The 19,029-nt window shown below is 46.3% G+C and overlaps 1 protein-coding gene across 26 annotated transcripts in view; it reads left to right on the top strand.

Annotated features, from left to right (window-relative positions):
* The window catches only part of PITPNM2 (phosphatidylinositol transfer protein membrane associated 2), a 545,353-nt gene that overhangs the window by 338,179 nt on the left and 188,145 nt on the right, over positions 1-19,029 (top strand). For 25 of the 26 annotated variants that reach the window (XM_063964525.1, XM_063964523.1, XM_063964527.1 and 22 more), the window contains one exon: positions 10,188-10,421. In XM_063964525.1, the coding sequence (XP_063820595.1) occupies positions 10,188-10,421 (234 nt within the window). Of the gene's footprint in view, positions 1-9,106; positions 9,265-10,187; positions 10,422-19,029 lie in introns of those variants that run through there. The other variant, XM_063964543.1, reaches the window with a different exon arrangement.

A 19,029-nucleotide genomic window follows, 5' to 3' on the forward strand; every position in this document is an offset into this window, starting at 1 on the left:
TGCACATACCTATTGCCATATCACATCAGCAATATCTATGAGGGCCTTCAACATAGTTTGAATAACCGCCTCAGAGAATCCCTTGGCCCTCAGGAGTGAAGCTGAATATATTGGCAACCTACATTATCAATTCCAGGCCCTGCCATTTGGACTGGCCTCGGCTCCTCGGATCTTCACCAAGGTCATGGCCATGATGACGGCCCTTCTCCGCCGTCAGGGAATCGGGATCCTGCCGTATCTGGATGACTTGCTGATCCTGGCGAACTCCCAAGATATTCTCCTCAGTCATCTGGAACTGACAGTCCAATACCTACAAGCCCGCGGGTGACTCATCAACTGGAAAAAGTCCTCGCTGTTCCCTGCTCGGAGCATAGTGCAACTGGGGGCACTGCTGGACACACACAGCCAGCGATTGTTTTGTCTCCAGATAAAGTCCTGAAACTTCAGGACAGGATCAGATACTTCCTGTCTCGCCGAAGAGTGTCGATACACTCGGCTATGCAAGTACTAGGCCTCATGGTGTTGGCATTTGACATTGTGGAGTACACTCAATTTAATTCCCGCCCTCTGCAGAGGGTAATCCTTTCCAAGTGGGACAGCCTGCCTCATTGGATCAGGTCTCAAATGATCTCCTTGACTCCGGAGGTACGTCTGTCGCTGAGCTGGTGGCTACAGGACCAACAGTTGAGCAGGGGCCGTCCCTTCTGGATCTCCAACTGGGTCCTCCTGACAACGGACGCCAGACTGCGAGGTTGGGGCACGGTGTTGGAGCAACACTCTCTCCAGGGTCGGTGGACCAAGGAGCAATCTCCTCCCGATAAACATTCTGGAATTGCGGGCAGTTTTCAATGCGTTGACACTGGCCCTGCCTTTGGTACAGAACAGGCCTGTTCAAGTACAATCAGACAACACCACCATGGTGGCATACATAAATCATCAAGGCGGCACTCGAAGCCGTATGGCAATGCTGGAGGTATAAAAAATCCTCCATTGGGCGGAATGTCATCTGGTGGCAAGTGTTCATTCCCGGAGTCCTCAACTGGAAAGCAGATTTCCTCAGTCAGGATGTTCACGCCGGAGAGTGAAGTCTTCATCCGGAAGTCTTTCAACTCCTGGTGGACAAGTGGGGCCTACCAGATGTAGACCTGATGGCATCTCGACAAAATCACAAGGTTCCGGTCTTCGGATCATGGACAAGGGATCCTCAAGCAGCATTCGTGGACGCACTTGCTATTCCATGGAACTTTCGGCTGCCATACGTGTTCCCTCCAGTGTCACTCCTGCCCAGGATACTACGGAAGTTTCAAGCAAGAAAGAAGAATGCTACTTCTAGTCGCTCCAGCGTGGCCTAGGCGACATTGGTTTTCAGACCTGCAGGGTCTATTGATAGAGCGTCCTCTTCTACTTCCTCAATGTCCAGACCTCCTCGTTCTGGGCCCTTGTGTCTATCCGGACCTGGCCAGACTGGCTTTAAAGGTGTGGCTCTTGAAGTTTCACACCTGAGGGCCAAGGGATTCTCTGAGGCGGTTGTTCAAACTATGTTGAAGGCCCACGAAAACCGGCTTCTGCACTGATTTATTCCAGGTTCTGGAACTCTTACTTTACATGGTGTGCTGCTAAGAATTATGATGCCTATTCAATCAGAACTTCCACGCTTTTGGCTTTTCTGCAACAAGGCCTAGATTTAGGCCTTTGTCTGGCCTCCCTCAAGGTTCATATATCTGCCTTGTAGGTGTGGTTTCAGAGAAAAATTGCGTCTATTCCTGACGTTCATACTTTCACTCAGGGTGTTTTTTATGGATTCAGCCTCCCTATGCCCCTCCTGTGGCTCCATGGGATCTGTCTGTTGTCTTAAATGCCCTACAAGAGTCTTCATTTGAACCTCTTGAGTCTGTGGACCTTAAATGCCTTACGCTTAAGGTCTTGTTTCTGCTGGCTATTGCCTCTGCTAGGAGGGTGTCGGACTTAGGCACTTTATCCTGTCGTCCATCCTTTCTGATTTTTCACCGTGACCGGGCAGTTCTTATTCTAATTGCCCCTGATTGGCCTCGACGGGCGTGGTACTTGAACCGCCTAACCATGTCTCTGGAGGATCCCTGTCCTCTTTCGCTCCAAAATGATCTTCTTCAACAAGGTCCGTTCCTCTATCCAGACTTACAGGCTACATTTGACGGCTTGGAAGTTGAGAGGGAGATTCTAGCAAGAAAAGGTCTTCCCTCCCGGGTTATTTCCATCATGGTCCAAGCCAGAAAGATGGCGACGTCAAAACCGTATCATCATATCTGGAAGAAGTATGTGACTTGGTGTGAAAGTAGAAAGGTGTCTCCCATGGAATTTAGAATTGGACGTTTTCTACTTTTCCTGCAAGCGGAAGTGGATATGGGCCTACGCTTAGGCTCCATCAAAGTCCAGATTTTGGCGCTCTCTATTTTCCTCCAGAAACAACTTGCCATGTTGCCGGAAGTACAAACTTTCCTAAAAGGCGTTCTTCATATGCAACCACCCTTTGTACCTCCCACTGCTCCGTGGGATCTTAATATGGTTTTGTCCTTTCTTCAATCGGACTGGTTTGAACCCTTACGGAGAGTTGAGTTAAAGTTTCTCACCTGAAAAATGGTGATGTTATTGGCATTGGCGTCTGCAAGACGTGTCTCTGAATTGAGGGCCTTACCCTGTAAGAGCCCTTATTTGATTTTTCATGCTGACAGGGCGAAACTCAGGACCCATCCTCCGTTTTTGCCAAAGGTGGTTTCAGCTTTTCATGTCAATCAACCCATTGTGGTTCCGGTGTTGTCTGATGCTTCCATTGGGCCAGAGTCCTATGATGTAGTGAGGGCTCTGATAATTTATGTTAAGAGGACAGCTCTTCATTGGAAATCTGATTCGCTGTTTGTCCTTTATGATGTCACCAAGATTGGTCGTCCAGCTTCCAAGCAATCCATTGCTTGTTGGCTTAGGTTGACCATTCAACAGGCTTATACTTCGTCGGCTCTGCCTTTGCTGACGTCTATTCAGGCCCACTCGACGAGATCGGTGGGCTCTTCCTGGTCGGCTGCCCGGGGTGTCTCAGACTTACAGTTGTGCCGAGCTGCTACTTGGTCTGGTTCGAACACTTTTGTGAAATTCTATTGGTTCGACACCTTGGCCAAGGATGACCTCCAGTTTGGTCAGGCGGTTTTACAGGGGTCTCAGCACTCTCCCACCCGTTTGGGAGCTTTGGGACTTCCCTATGGTACTTAAAGCTTAGCACCCAAGTATCCACTAGGACGTTAGAGAAAATAGGAATTTAATACCTACCGGTAATTCCTTTTCTCGTAGTCCGTAGTGTATACTGGGCGGCCGGCTCAGTACTTCGATACCTGAGTAAGTATTTGGTGGGCCCGCCGTTGCGGTCTCTTTATGTTGTTGGGATAACTGTGCTATCCTGGTTGGGTTGGTGTTGCTATCCTCTGTTCTGGTTAGCGCCCTCCTTTTTGGCTATGATTGTGTGTTGGGTTGTTGCCTCACCGCTGTTGTATTTATTCCTTCTCTCGTGGTATGTCCATCTCCGCGGGCACAGTTTTCCTGGACTGAGTCTGGTAGGAGGGGCATAGAGGGAAGGAGCTAGCACACACATACACACTAAGGGGTATATTCAATTGACGTCGAAAGCTGCCGTCTGTCGAAAAAACTGCAGTTTTCGACTTTTTTTTAGGTCTGAAGGGGTTCCAACCTATTCAATTTATTCGACAAGTTGAGGTATTCGACTTGTTGAAAAGCACGTGGATCGGCGGAATAGCTGTCGATCCATGTGCTTGTGTCGAAACGGTTTTGGCCCCCTTTTCGACCATCTCAGTCCGACATAAAAAAATGTCACACTGAGATGTGTGGCCCAGAGGAGGAGAGGGGGGAGAGCCACAGGGAGACGGGGGACAGCTGCGGGCATATAGGGGAGATCAGCGCTACAGCACAGCGCTGCAGCAGTATGTCACACAGCCGCGCCGCTCACGGCAACGTCCACCCGGCCCCAGCAAGTGAGGTCACGCTTGCTGGAGCCGGTTGGACACTACCGTGAGGTCGGGCGGCTGTGTGACATCCTCCTGTAGCGCTACTGTAGCGCTGATCTCCTCCATCTGCCGGCGGCTGTCCCCGCTGGTCTCCCCGCGGCTCCCCCCCCCCACCTCTCCTCCTCTGGGTCCCTCATCTCAATTCGACTTGAAAAAGTCGAATTGAGATGAGATTGAATAGGGGTTGTTGGATCCATTCCGACAAATGCATGTCGGAACAGATACGACGCTAATTGAATATACCCCTAAAGGTTTTAAAGTGCCAGGCTCCAGTGGACCTGATCTATACCCATGGTACTAAAGTACAGAACCCCAGTATCCACTACGGACTACTAGAAAAGGAATTTACCGATAGGTATCAAATTCCTATTTTTTTCTTTATTGTAGCTAATCAACAGTACATATGTGCTACACAATGTACAGCGACAAGTAAAGACAGGAATCTGTGCAGAAATTCCATTCATAGGCAGATGTACCTTGGAAACATTATGGGGCACAGCCGTGAAATCCAAAAGCGAAGTTCAGATTAGGTCATGTAAGCAGAAGAAAGATAGCAACCCGGTTACCTCATAAAATAACGAATGCACTCTACGAACTACAATATGGAGGGCAAAGTTAAAGCTCAAATCACTGTAAAGTAATTCAGAATATCATTATTGGTGCAGGCATAATCATAGGGTGACAAATATGCTCTATGAAAAAATATCATTGTGAATTTGGCTTAAGTGAAAATAGCTATGGAATCTGATAATGTTTTGGGAGGGATTCCATTGTCATAGTATTGGAATTTTATCTACCACTCAGTTTTTCCTAATTAAACTACCAAATGGCCTAAAGAGGTAATGGGCAGGCTGTAAAAGTAGAGCTTGCAAAGGGTTAGCCCAGTCTGAAGCTGTATATTGGTGTCCTGTATATTGGTGGGCTGGAATAATGGGCAATCCAAATGGCCTCAAAATACTACTCAAAAAGCGCTTTACATTTGCATAAGAACAGCACAAGATACAACATAAGCCTAACAGGAAAGTGGACTAAGCATTTGGGTTGTATTTTTATTTTTGTTTTATTGTGGACTAAAGGGACATTAATGAAATGTGTGAATAAACGGGTAAATATTGAGTCTGTTTTTGAAGGATTCTTTTGAACTGTGTGACGAAACAAGTTCCATATACTTGGGGCTACAAAGCTAAAATCCTCAAATAAATGAGGGGAGGTTCCAGGTACTGCTAATAGTCAATCATCTGCTAATAGATGTAAGCGATTTAACCCTTGCATTCGGATAATTAAATAGGTGGAAGGTCCACCTTGCCCTAAAGCTACAGGGTAGAGCTGGATCAGTTCTACCTTGCTCTGAAATGGGCGGCGTAGCATCATGAAGTCCCAGTGTATTCCGGTTCCAGTGGATATCGCATTTTTTCGAATTCGGAGACATAATAGCATTCATATTGAATGTGAAGTAACAGCAATTGCCTGCCTGGCAATCAAATCATGTTGTACCTGGGCACAACAGCAAAACTGGCATGGATATAGCTTTAGAAGGAGGGAATACCTGCTTCATAGAAAAACATCTCTAAAATATATATGTACTATCTTAAAAAGGCTCCTGAGAATGTTTTGAAGTCTGAGCTGCCATATTAAGGTGTTTGTCTAGACGCAGGTAAAGAACCATGGAATGGAGTTGTGTGTGTGTGTGGGCTTTATTTTTTCCCATCTATATCCTTTTACATCTACCTATTTTGATTTCGCTAAAGTAAGTTATGCACATTGCACATGTGTAGCCTACAAATTATTTTATTCAACACAATGGACACAAAAATAAAGCAAAGTAAAATAGTGTTTTGGTATTATGAAACATTTCCATTGCATTTTTTTAAGTGGTATCTGACAATCTATGAATTCTCTGGAAAATAAATAAATGTTTGTGCTATTTTCAGCAAAAAATATTTGCAGAAGACACTTTTTGTTTTCAGTAATTTGTTTTTATTTTGGGGACTTAGTTAACTTGCTGACAGTCAGAAGTTTGACAAGCCTCAAGATGACACCATGATGTCAACAAGTGTGAAATGCTACTTGCAGCATTATATGCCCACTGGCAGTACAATGGCCTTGTTGATTAATTACCATTGTGTTGACAGTTGTACTGTCGGTGCACGTAAAATGTTGTAGGTAGCCGACATCACAGTGTCTGCGTTCCAATGTCCCCATAATGCTTGCCGACATTCTGATTGTTGAAAAGCCATATGTATCCCTTATTTTGGTGTTTGTAGCTTTCCTTTTGTGACTGCAACATATACATTTTCACACATACCATAATTGGAGTTCAGTTATCCCTTTACACTTTTACCAGTTTACATGACAGCACTCGAGCTCCTTTGCAAAATGTACCAAGCATAAACGCTCTTATATGTGTTTATACGTGGCAGAGAAATCATCAGAGGCTCTGGTTTTCTGAGTGTAACAGAGAGTCAGCTGTTACTCTAGAATTGTAGGGGCAGATTGAGACCACAGTGAGCTATACTGACATGTACAGGCGGCAGGCCAAAGCTACTTTGAAGCTTTAGTTTTTAAATTACCCAATGGCCAAACCTACAGTATATGAAACACAGCACTCTGGCAAAGTCAGTTCCAAAGATAACTCGGTCAGATGGCTTTAGATTACATTGTTCTGGGCTTTCAGCAGTTGTCATCTTTTGCTAGTACAATCTTCATGAGAAAGTGGTGCACTTTGGGCCCCTGGCTACTACACCACACGTCCTTTACATAATCTGACACTCTAAATTACTATCTGTACATGTTTATCAGTCTGGAAAATCTGCAGAAGTTCATTTATAATGCAGTTCTAAAAACAATACTTTTTAACGATAATGCAATAGCTCTTAATGGTCACATAATGTTCTTTAATTAATATGTGTGTTATTATTGTGATATTTCGTTTGTCAGCAGTATGGATTGCTTATTGATTACTGCTGCTCTCCAACATTACATTTAACGTCATGCTGCACTGTACCATTCAAAGCTGCACCAGGCTCCAGAGAACCAACTAATGACCATTTAGCAACCACGGGTTATGGACCTTTTTTTATTGGCCAGATGTCTTTATCCCTGCAAATGCCATTCAGATACACACTGATTAGCACCCAGGCAGGCAGTTATAAGAAAAACATTATTCCCCTTCCCTAAAGCTGGTTGCCATGGCAGGAGATAGATGCACGCTGACATAAAAAAGGAATGTGACGCAGTCGGCTGAACCCAGTAGCACAGTTTGATAGGAGCATTCTGAATTATTCTTTCTCTAGGTGACAGTAGAAAAGCAAAGCTTGCTAATTTTAGCCTACACTGCATTTCTAGTGGGTGGGCAGGTGAAGTACAGGCTGAAGATAAAAGAAGAAAAAATAAGAAGGAAAATGATCCCCAGGAAAAAGAAGCCTGAATGATTTCCATAGCATGTTAAAAATAAAACCGCCTGTATCCTTTTGAAGTGTGCAGTGTGAGGAGACGAGTTAACAGCACCAGGCCTGCTCTGTATTCTTGAAGGTTTCATGCAGATTCCTATTCCATAGTAAATGTCACTGTTATAAACAGTTTAAATATCAGTTGCTCAAACTAAATAAAATACCATGAACCTCAAGCAATATTAACATCAGTTGCTACAACAAAATAAATAAAAATATGTTAAAATATCTGTAGTTCAGAGATCACATGATTAAAGGAATGTTAAACTACTGGACAAATTCCCCTTTCTAGGTTTTGTTCTGTTTGTTTTAATAATTTATTAAAGCAATGTTTCGTTAGACTGACCACATAGAGTACAGTCGTACTGCCCGCGGCAGGCACACTTGGGCAAATATGTGGGTGACAAAATTTGGCAAGATCCAATAGTTGTGGTTGTATCATTTTTGAACCACACGTGGGGCGTATTAATGTGCTCAAAAGATGACAGTGTTCAAAAGATGTGCTCAAAAGATTAATGTGCTCAAAAGGTGACAGAGTATTGAGCCACGCTATTACGATTGTATTGTTATCTGCCATTTTGGGGCTACACATATGACCATATCAGCCTTGTTACACAACATTAGTAATCATCAAATTATTATTCAAATGAGATTTGTGATCTCCTTATTCTGCTTTTAAAAGTTTATCTCCTTTTTATTTATTTATTTAATATTTTATTGTATGACTGCATTTCACAAATACAAAAAGTCAAAAATCATAACATAATTGTAGAAATACAAAAATAAACTATACAATATTGCAAACCAAGAAGAATATTGAGAGTCCACTACAATAAGGTGGGGAGCAATTGCCAAACAGAGTATTGTCCACGCATACAGAGCATAGTGTCACTGAAACTTAAATAAACTAAAGCAAGGGTTACCCAAAGATAATACTTCCATATTATACCAAGCGGTCAGGGGAACGGCTGACCTGAGTGATTCCTTCATCTGAGGGACAATGGTGTGAATATATGGATGCCAAATGGAAAATAATTTTTCCACCCCCTTGTCTTTATTCACGGCCATTACCAACCAGTCAATAATGAAACAAATGACACTCTGGGGTGTAAAATAGCTAAGGTTAATTTGTCAGAACAAATCCATTGGGATAATATGGGTTTCTTTGCAGCTGTCGCAATTTTTGCCAGTAGTTGGTGTGTGCCATTAGGGAGTCGGGATTAACGTGGCGAGGTAACGATATCCCACATAGCCCATTTGGGATACATGTCAAATATTATCCCCAGTGTTGTGTCAATATACTGTAAGTGTTGACAAGATCACAGAATTTTTGCACTTCCCCACAGATTCACATGCAATGCATTAAGTCCACGTCCGGTTGTGTACACTTAAAGCAATTGGAGTTTGTGGAAGCTCCAGTAATAAAGCTCAATTCAGGAGTGAAATAGGCACGATGCAATAATTTATGGTGCATTTCCGCATATGATGCCGAAATAAATTGTTTATTTAGTTTAACAAAGGATTTAAGAATGATGGGCATGGACATGGCAGGAAATGTGTTATTCCATTTGGCTAATCCAAGTGTCTCTGCATCCAAACATAGGAAACGTCGTACAGTATATGAGGAACATGAGCAAAACAGCACATCATCCAATTTACATCCCTTGTCTGGGCCAGGAAGTTTGGCTATCAAAGTGCTAACGTAGCTGCGTATTTGAAAATAAACACTCATAAGAATAAACAGCCATATATAGTTTATCTCCTTTTCAGTAAGTGCAGGGATGATGACTTTAATCAGCAATATTATCAGTGCAGTGAGTGACAGGACTGTTCATTACAGATGTATTTCTTGCAAATGTTTGTACCTAATGTTTCCAAGCTGCTGTACTTAATTAAAGCCTTGCCAATAATTGTCCCTACAAACTTTCTTTCTACACTATATTTTATATGCAGGTACATTTATATGGCATGGTAAAAAAAAAACCCCAGGAACAAAGTACTTTTATTGCTATATCTCAAACAATTGTTTAAGTCTCCCCATATTGAATAAAAATGACCATGCTACTCGGCTAAGCCTTATGCACTCTTGTCGTGTTGGTCTTTGGGAAAAAATGGGTTAACATGAAGATTGCTTTATTGGGCAGTACAGATTTAGCCCTGCCTTCCTGGGAGTCTCAGCCTTCCTCTGTCTACACTATTCTGACTGTTCAATTCTTGTCAAGGATATGAGACAAACTATGTTGAACCTAGGTAGATTATTTCATATTGTAAGTAAACTTAAGACTCACCCAATTTGACTGTATGAGCACATACAACCACAGTAGGCTTAGGCTTTCTCCTTGTTGTATGGCATAATTCTGTCACCTTATCCTCAATCAGGTTCCTGGAACCTCGTAACTGATTGTAATCTGTGTTCACTTGTATTGACACACATCAGCAGACATCATAGGCTCCTTCACACAACATTATAAATGTCTGTGTTTTTGTTTGGTAACTATACACAGAGCGGTTTTCCAGTTTAAACTTCAGTGTGTTTGATATATAATGTAGTTACTAGTACATGCATGTTAAACAAATATCTTACAATATGCCTCCCATCCTAAAGATAACGCAGTCCATATTCCTTAGGAAGACTTCAACTACTTTTTAAATGCATCTTCTTCCCTCTTATGGTTTCTCTTTACTGTTACAGATCCAATTGACATTGTGAAAGACCCAATACCCCCACACGAGTATAAGCCAGAAGAAGACCCCAAAGTGTACAAGTCTGTGAAGACCAAGAGAGGCCCCTTGTCTGATGACTGGATAGAGGAGCAAAGGAATGACATTGGGAGATGCCCGATCATGTGTGCCTACAAGCTGTGCAAAGTCGAGTTCCGTTACTGGGGCATGCAGTCTAAAATTGAGCGATTCATACATGATGTTGGTGAGTAATCAATAATTGTCCATCTACTTAAGGTGGGTACACACTGATGGATATATCTGCCGATCAATTGATCGGCAGATATATCTATGGATGGATCGGGCAGTGTGTTGAGCATACACACTGCCCGATCTGTCAGGGACTGACATCATGAACTGGGCGGGCGTGTACACACGCCCTGTTCAGCTGTCCCTCACCGCCGGCTGCCGCAGCATGTGTACGGGCAGTCGGCCGACCGCCCGTACACACACAGCGACGCGCCAATATATTGGTAGATATATTGGCCGTCGGCTATGCTGTGGGGCCGAGGCGATATGTCTGTGAACGACGGAGTTCACAGACATATCGCCCGTACACGCTGGCCGACGGACCGGCAATATATCGGCTGTTCAAGAGAACGGCCGATGTATCGGCCAGTATGTACCCACCTTTAGAGTTTACTCTGAGGTCATAGGACAAATAAGTGATCTGAATGATGTTCTTTTACTGCTAAGGGGGGTATTCAGTTAGTACAGTTATCTCGCCTAGCACTAGCGCGGCCAACGGGATTATTGCAGTCGCATCGATTAGCTATGCTACCTGAATAACCTCCTGTATGTACAGTATGTGTGCTATAATCCATTACACAATCCTCTGCCTCCTCTCACCTGGAATGTGATACATACATGTGTCTTCCTACTCCGTTAAATAAAAATTCTCTAACGTCCTAAGTGGATGCTGGGGACTCCGTAAGGACCATGGGGAATAGCGGCTCCGCAGGAGACTGGGCACATCTAAAGAAAGCTTTAGGACTATCTGGTGTGCACTGGCTCCTCCCCCTATGACCCTCCTCCAAGCCTCAGTTAGATCTCTGTGCCCGAACGAGAAGGGTGCACACTAGGGGCTCTCCTGAGCTTCTTAGTGAAAGTTTTAGTTTAGGTTTTTTATTTTCAGTGAGACCTGCTGGCAACAGGCTCACTGCATCGAGGGACTAAGGGGAGAAGAAGCGAACTCACCTGCGTGCAGAGTGGATTGGGCTTCTTAGGCTACTGGACATTAGCTCCAGAGGGACGATCACAGGCCCAGCTTGGATGGGTCCCAGAGCCGCGCCGCCGGCCCCCTTACAGAGCCAGAAGGCAGAAGAGGTCCGGAAAATCGGCGGCAGAAGACGTCCTGTCTTCAACAAGGTAGCGCACAGCACTGCAGCTGTGCTCCATTGCTCTCAGCACACTTCACACTCCGGTCACTGAGGGTGCAGGGCGCTGGGGGGGGGGCGCCCTGAGACGCAATAATAAACACCTTGGATGGCAAAAAATGCATCACATACAGCTCCTGGGCTATATGGATGCATTTAACCCCTGCCAAAAAAACGGGAGATAAGGCCGCCGATAAGGGGGCGGAGCCTATCTCCTCAGCACACTGGCGCCATTTTCCCTCACAGCTCCGTTGGAGGGAAGCTCCCTGGCTCTCCCCTGCAGTCACTACACTACAGAAAGGGTTAAAAAAGAGAGGGGGGCACAAATTAGGCGCAGTATTAACTATACAGCAGCTATAAGGGGAAAAACACTTATATAAGGTTATCCCTGTATATATATAGCGCTCTGGTGTGTGCTGGCAAACTCTCCCTCTGTCTCCCCAAAGGGCTAGTGGGGTCCTGTCCTCTATCAGAGCATTCCCTGTGTGTGTGCTGTATGTCGGTACTTTTGTGTCGACATGTATGAGGAGAAAAATGATGTGGAGACGGAGCAGATTGCCTGTAATAGGGATGTCACCCCCTAGGGGGTCGACACCTGAGTGGATGAACTGTTGGAAATTACGTGACAGTGTCAGCTCTGTATAAAAGACAGTGGTTGACATGAGACAGCCGGCTACTCAGCTTGTGCCTGTCCAGACGTCTCATAGGCCGTCAGGGGCTCTAAGGCGCCCGTTACCTCAGATGGCAGATATAGACGCCGACACGGATACTGACTCCAGTGTCGACGGTGAAGAGACAAATGTGACTTCCAGTAGGGCCACACGTTACATGATTGAGGCAATGAAAAATGTTTTACACATTTCTGATAATACGAGTACCACCAAAAAGGGGTATTATGTTCGGTGAGGAAAAACTACCTGTAGTTTTCCTGAATCTGAGAAATTAAATGAGGTGTGTGATGATGCGTGGGTTTCCCCCGATAACAACTGATAATTTCTAAAATGTTATTGGCATTATATCCTTTCCCGCCAGAGGTTAGGGTGCGTTGGGAAACACCCCCTAGGGTGGATAAAGCACTCACACGCTTGTAAGGGCTCTATCCTCTCCTGAGATGGCCGCCCTTAAGGATCCTGCTGATAGAAAGCAGGAGGGTATCCTAAAATGTATTTACACACATACTGGTGTTATACTGCGACCAGAAATCGCCTCAGCCTGGATGTGCAGTGCTGGGTTGGCGTGGTCGGATTCCCTGACTGAAAATATTGATACCCTAGATAGGGACAGTATATTTTTGCCTATAGAGCATTTGAAAGATGCATTTCTATATATGCGGGATGCACAGCGGAATATTTGCCGACTGGCATCAAGTCTAAGTGCGTTGTCCATTTCTACCAGTAGAGGGTTATGGACACGTCAGTGGTCAGGTGATGCGTATTCCAAACGGCATTTGGAAGTATTGCCTTATTAAGGGGAGGAGTTATTTGGGGTCGGTCTTTCAGACCTGGTGGCCACGGCAACAGCTGGGAAATCCACGTTTGTACCCCAGGTCGCCTCTCAACATGAGAAGACGCCGTATTATCAGTCGCAGTCTTTTCGTGGATAAGCGGGCAAAAGGTTCCTCATTTCTGCCCCGTGACAGAGGGAGAGGAAAAAGGCTGCAGAAATCAGCCAGTTCCCAGGAACAGAAACCCTCTCCCGCCTCTGCCAAGCCCTCAGTATACGCTGGGGCTTTACAAGCAGAATCAGGCACGGTGGGGGGCCCGTCTCAATGAATTTCAGCGCGCAGTGGGCTCACTCGCAAGTAGACCCCTGGATCCTACAGGTGATATCTCAGGGGTACAAATTAGAATTCGAGACGTCTCCCCCTCGCCGTTTCTTAAAGTCGGCTTTACCGATGTCTCCTTCTGACAGGGAGACAGTTTTGGAAGCCATTCACAAGCTGTATTCCCAGCAGGTGATAATCAAGATACCCCTCCTGCAACAGGGAACGGGGTATTATTCCACACTGTTGTGGTACCGAAGCCGGACGGCTCGGTGAGACCGATTCTAAATCTAAAATCTTTGAACACTTACATACAGAGGTTCAAATTCAAGATTGAGTCACTCAGAGCAGTGATTGCGAACCTGGAAGAAGGGGACTACATGATGTCTCGGGACATCAAGGATGCTTACCTTCATGTCAAAATTTACCCTTCTCACCAAGGGTACCTCAGGTTTATGGTACAGAACTGTCACTATCAGTTCAGACGCTGCCGTATGGATGGTCCACGGCACCCCGGGTCTTTACCAAGGTAATGGCCGAAATGATGATATTCCTTCAAAGGAAGGGAATTTTAGTTATCCCTTACTTGGACAATTCCCTGATAAGGGTAAGATCCAGGGAACAGTTGGAGGTCGGTGTAGCACTATCTCAGGTAGTGTTGCTGCAGCACGGTTGGATTCTCAATATTCCAAAATCGCAGCTGGTTCCGACGACTTGTCTTCTTTTCCTAGGGATGATCCTGGACACAGTCCAGAAAAAGGTGTTTCTCCCGGAGGAGAAAGCCAGGGAGTTATCCGAGCTAGTCAGGAACCTCCTAAAACCGAGCCAAGTCTCAGTGCATCAATGCACAAGGGTTCTGGGTAAAATGGTGTCTTCCTACGAAGCAATCCCATTCGGCAGATTCCACGCAAGAACTTTCCAGTGGGACCTGCTGGACAAATGGTCCGGGTCGCATCTTCAGATGCATCAGCGGATAACCCTGTCACCAAGGACAAGGGGTCCCTCCTGTGGTGGTTGCAGAGTGCTCATCTTCTAGAGGGCCGCAGATTCGGCATTGAGGACTGGGTCCTGGTAACCACGGATGCCAGCCTGCGAGGCTGGGGAGCAGTCACACAGGGAAGGAATATCCAGGACTTATGGTCAAGCCTGGAGACATCACTTCACATAAATATCCTGAAGCTAAGGGACATTTACAATGCTCTAAGCTTAGCAAGACCTCTGCTTCAAGGTCAGCCGGTGTTGATCCAGTCGGACAACATCACGGCAGTCACCCACGTAAACAGACAGGGTGGCACAAGAAGCAGGAGGGCAATGGCAGAAGCTGCAAGGATTCTTCGCTGGGCGGAAAATCATGTGATAGCACTGTCAGCAGTATTCATTCCGGGAGTGGACAACTGGGAAGCAGACTTCCTCAGCACGACCTCCACCCGGGAGAGTGGGGACTTCACCCAGAAGTCTTCCACATGATTATAAACCGTTGGGAAAAACTCGACAGGTATTGCGCCAGGTCCAGGGACCCTCAGGCAATAGCTGTAGACGCTCTGGTAACACCGTGGGTGTACCAGTCAGGGTATGTGTTCCCTCCTCTGCCTCTCATACCCAAGGTACTGAGATTGATAAGATGGAGAGGAGTAAGCACTATATTCGTGGCTCCGGATTGGCCAAGAAGGACTTGGTAACCGGAACTTCAAGAGATGCTCACGGAGGATCCGTGGCCTCTACCTCTAAGAAGGGACCTGCTCCAGCAAGGACCCTGTCTGTTCCAAGACTTACCGCGGCTGCGTTTGACGGCATGGCGGTTGAACGCCGGATCCTGAAGGAAAAAAGGCATTCCGGATGAAGTCATCCCTATCCTGATCAAAGCCAGGAAGGATGTAACCGCAAAAACATTATCACCGCAATTGGCGAAAATATGTTGCGTGGTGCGAGGCCAGTAAGGCCCGACGGTGGAAATTCAACTGGGTCGATTCCTACATTTCCTGTAAACAGGAGTGTCTATGGGCCTGAAATTGGGGTCCATTAAGGTTCAAATTTAGGCCCTGTCAATTTTCTTCCAAAAAGAACTAGCTTCAGTCCCTGAAGTTCAGACGTTTGTAAAAGGGGTACTGCATATACAGCCTCCTTTTGTGCCTCCAGTGGCACTTTGGGATCTCAATGTAGTTTTGGGTTCCAAAAGTCACATTGGTTTGAACCACTTAAATCTGTGGAGTTAAAATATCTCACATGGAAAGTGGTCATGCTGTTGGCCCTGGCCTGGGCCAGGCGCGTGTCAGAATTGGCGGCTTTATTCTGAAAAAGCCCTTATCTGATGTTCCATTCGGACAGGGCGGAATTGAGGACTCGTCCTCAGTTTCTCCCTAAGGTGGTTTCAGCGTTTCACCTGAACCAACCTATTTGTGGTGCCTGCGGCTACTAGGGACTTGGAGGACTCCAAGTTGCTAGACGTTGTCAGGGCCCTGAAAATATATGTTTCCAGGAGGGCTGGAGTCAGGAAATCTGACTCGCTGTTTATCCTGTATGCACCCAACAAGCTGGGTGCTCCTGCTTCTAAGTAGACTATTGCTCGTTGGATTTGTAGTACAATTCAGCTTGCACATTCTGTGGCAGGCCTGCCACAGCCAAAAATCTGTAAATGCCCACTCCACAAGGAAGGTGGGCTCATCTTGGGCGGCTGCCCGAGGGGTCTCGGCTTTACAACTTTGCCGAGCAGCTACTTGGTCAGGAGCAAATACGTTTGTAAAATTCTACAAAATTGATATCCTGGCTGAGGAGGACCTGGAGTTCTCTCATTTGGTGCTGCAGAGTCATCCGCACTCTCCCGCCCGTTTGGGAGCTTTGGTATAATCCCCATGGTCCTTACGGAGTCCCCAGCATCCACTTAGGACGTTAGAGAAAATAAGAATTTACTTACCGATAATTCTATTTCTCATAGTCCGTAGTGGATGCTGGGCGCCCATCCCAAGTGCGGATTGTCTGCAATACTTGTACATAGTTATTGTTACAAAAATCGGGTTATTATTGTTGTGAGCCATCTTTCAGAGGCTCCTCTGTTATCATGCTGTTAACTGGGTTCAGATCACAGGTTATACGGTGTGATTGGTGTGGCTGGTATGAGTCTTACCCGGGATTCAAAATCCTTCCTTATTGTGTACGGCACAGTTCCTAACTGAGGCTTGGAGGAGGGTCATAGGGGGAGGAGCCAGTGCACACCAGATAGTCCTAAAGCTTTCTTTAGATGTGCCCAGTCTCCTGCGGAGCCGCTATTCCCCATGGTCCTTACGGAGTCCCCAGCATCCACTACGGACTATGAGAAATAGAATTATCGGTAAGTAAATTCTTATTTTCCACAAAGCAGACTCTGGGGGAGTTTTATAAAGTATGGAGATATGGAGAGATATAATGTGGAGACAGAGACCAATTGGTTTCTGTCATTTTACAGGCTGTGTTAGATAAATGACAGAAAGTGATTGTCCCTCTGTGTGTTCCTTTCTGCCATGTGTCTAAGCTCTCTACCTGCAATGAGCTATCCTGTTGCGGTACACTATTACTAAAAGAGGAGAATGGTGGATGGCTTATAGTTTAGTTTTCTCTAAATAGTTTGAAAAGTAAATAGCCTTTTCTAAATCCTTTCTTTGTGTTTGTTTTATCATGGTTTATATGTTTAGCAATGTTTTGTGTGCATGTGCAACAGTGAGGTCTTTTTTTTATTTTATTTAATCTTAGACCATGATGACATAGAACGTATATAAAACATTATTTTTTTCCATTGATTATTGGCTTACAATCACAAAAACTTCAGATTTGTGACCATGCGGTTAGTCTTCGGTGCCAGTTTACCAAATGCTCTAAATCACAATAAGAATTTAACAGAGCAACAAGTGGGAAAAGTTCTCAGTTTCGATGTCTGTACCTTTCACGAAAACCCAAATATTAGCTCTGTAGAACAACATCCACCAATACGGGGACAGGGTTCAAAGTATAGTATAAAGCTGTCCTAAGTGGGGGCGTGGCTTGGATCGGCATGGAGTAGCTGTGTGCAGCCTTAGCTCTCCACTAAAATCCTGCAAACCCATCCTTTTTACCCCAACCTGTGGATCCTGTTCCCTGCCAGCTGGCCCCTGAATGTGTGCTGCCTTTGCTGCTGCCCTTGCTGATCCGGTGAGCGGCGCGGGTGTGCTGTTGTGGACCTTCCAGCGTGGTCTCCGGCTCCCTACCCCTCCGACGGCCGCCGTCGGAGCTCCGGGAGCGGCGCGTGTCCGCGCACCCGGCGGTGTCTGAGCGCTGGTCCTCCGGCTGGGGGACTACAGAGAGGAGGGCCCTGTCGTCTGCTGGGTCCAGTGGAGGTGCATGCCTGGGGCCCCACTGCGGTGACGCTGGAGACCGAGTACGGGCGAAAAAGCCCGCGAAAAGCCGCCATTTTCAGTCCTGCTGCTCCTTCTCCCCCTGAGGTGCTGTGCGGTGCGATGACTGTGGTTGCCATCCTGTTTCCCTCTTGGGCTTAATACCTGTCCACAGTGCCCTTTCTTGGATGGACTGTATATATTTCACTGGAGCCAGCTGCCCTACATTAGCTGCCTGTTATCCTGTGGGGACAGCTTGGGTGCCCCTGACTCAGCTTTCACTCTGCTGCAATTTCTACAACATACACCTGCTTCCTGATTATCTGCAGTGTGCCCACATACTTGCTCCGTTTATTGGGGTGCCATCTCTGTCCTGACTCTTGTGCAGAACCTGCTGTAATACTCCTCCGGATCTGCATTCCCGTTCAGGGATACCATGGTGAGGGGAGGACAGAGTGCAGCTAACGCTGCTGCGAAACTGGAGAAATTTGCCAGACCACAGCAGGCACCCACTTCGACAAAGCGGGGTGAGGCCGGCCCGCCCTCGCCGACGGCCGAGGGGGACACCTCTGACCATGATGAACAGGTGCATTCTACCCAGCAAATATTGCAGGCAATTTCTGCGTCCGAGCAGAGGGTCACGGACCGGATTGGGCAAGTACAAATGGATGTTTCTCTGCTAAGGCAGGATATGCAGAAGATCCGAGAGCGAGTGGGTGAAACTGAACATCGGATATCGGCTTTGGAGGATGCTGCTCCACCCTTGCAGTTGAAGGTGGCGGACCTGTCTACCCAAGTGACATCTATGCAGGCTAAAATGTCAGATATAGAAGGGAGATTGCGGCGCAACCATGTCCGGTTTGTCGGGCTCCCCGAGAGAGCGGAGGGCACCTCCCCGGAGTCATTTCTTGAAGGGTGGCTTATTGATCTATTTGGCAAGGAGGCATTTACCTCTCAATTTGCGGTGGAGAGGGCGCACAGGCTTCCACCTAGGCCGCCGCCGCCGGGGGCCCCGGCTAGAACATTTATTGCACGCTTCCTGCATTTCAAGGACCGTGATGCGGTGCTCCGTCTGGCCCGAACAAAGGGCCCTATTCAACAAGATGGACATAATATTTCCGTATTTCCTGATTTTGCCCTGGAGGTGCAAAAGAGCCGATCTCAATTTATTCACGTCAAGCGTCAGCTCAGAGACCGCAATATACAATATGCTATGCTATTTCCAGCCAAGTTGCGGGTGGTGCTTAACAACACCACTCATTTTTTTACATCTCCTCAAGATGCTGGTGCATGGCTGGAACGTCAACCACGTTCTCCTTGATGATGTGTTGTTGC

The sequence above is a fragment of the Pseudophryne corroboree genome, chromosome 1 (assembly GCF_028390025.1).
Source record: "Pseudophryne corroboree isolate aPseCor3 chromosome 1, aPseCor3.hap2, whole genome shotgun sequence".
NCBI classification, from domain to species: domain Eukaryota; kingdom Metazoa; phylum Chordata; class Amphibia; order Anura; family Myobatrachidae; genus Pseudophryne; species Pseudophryne corroboree.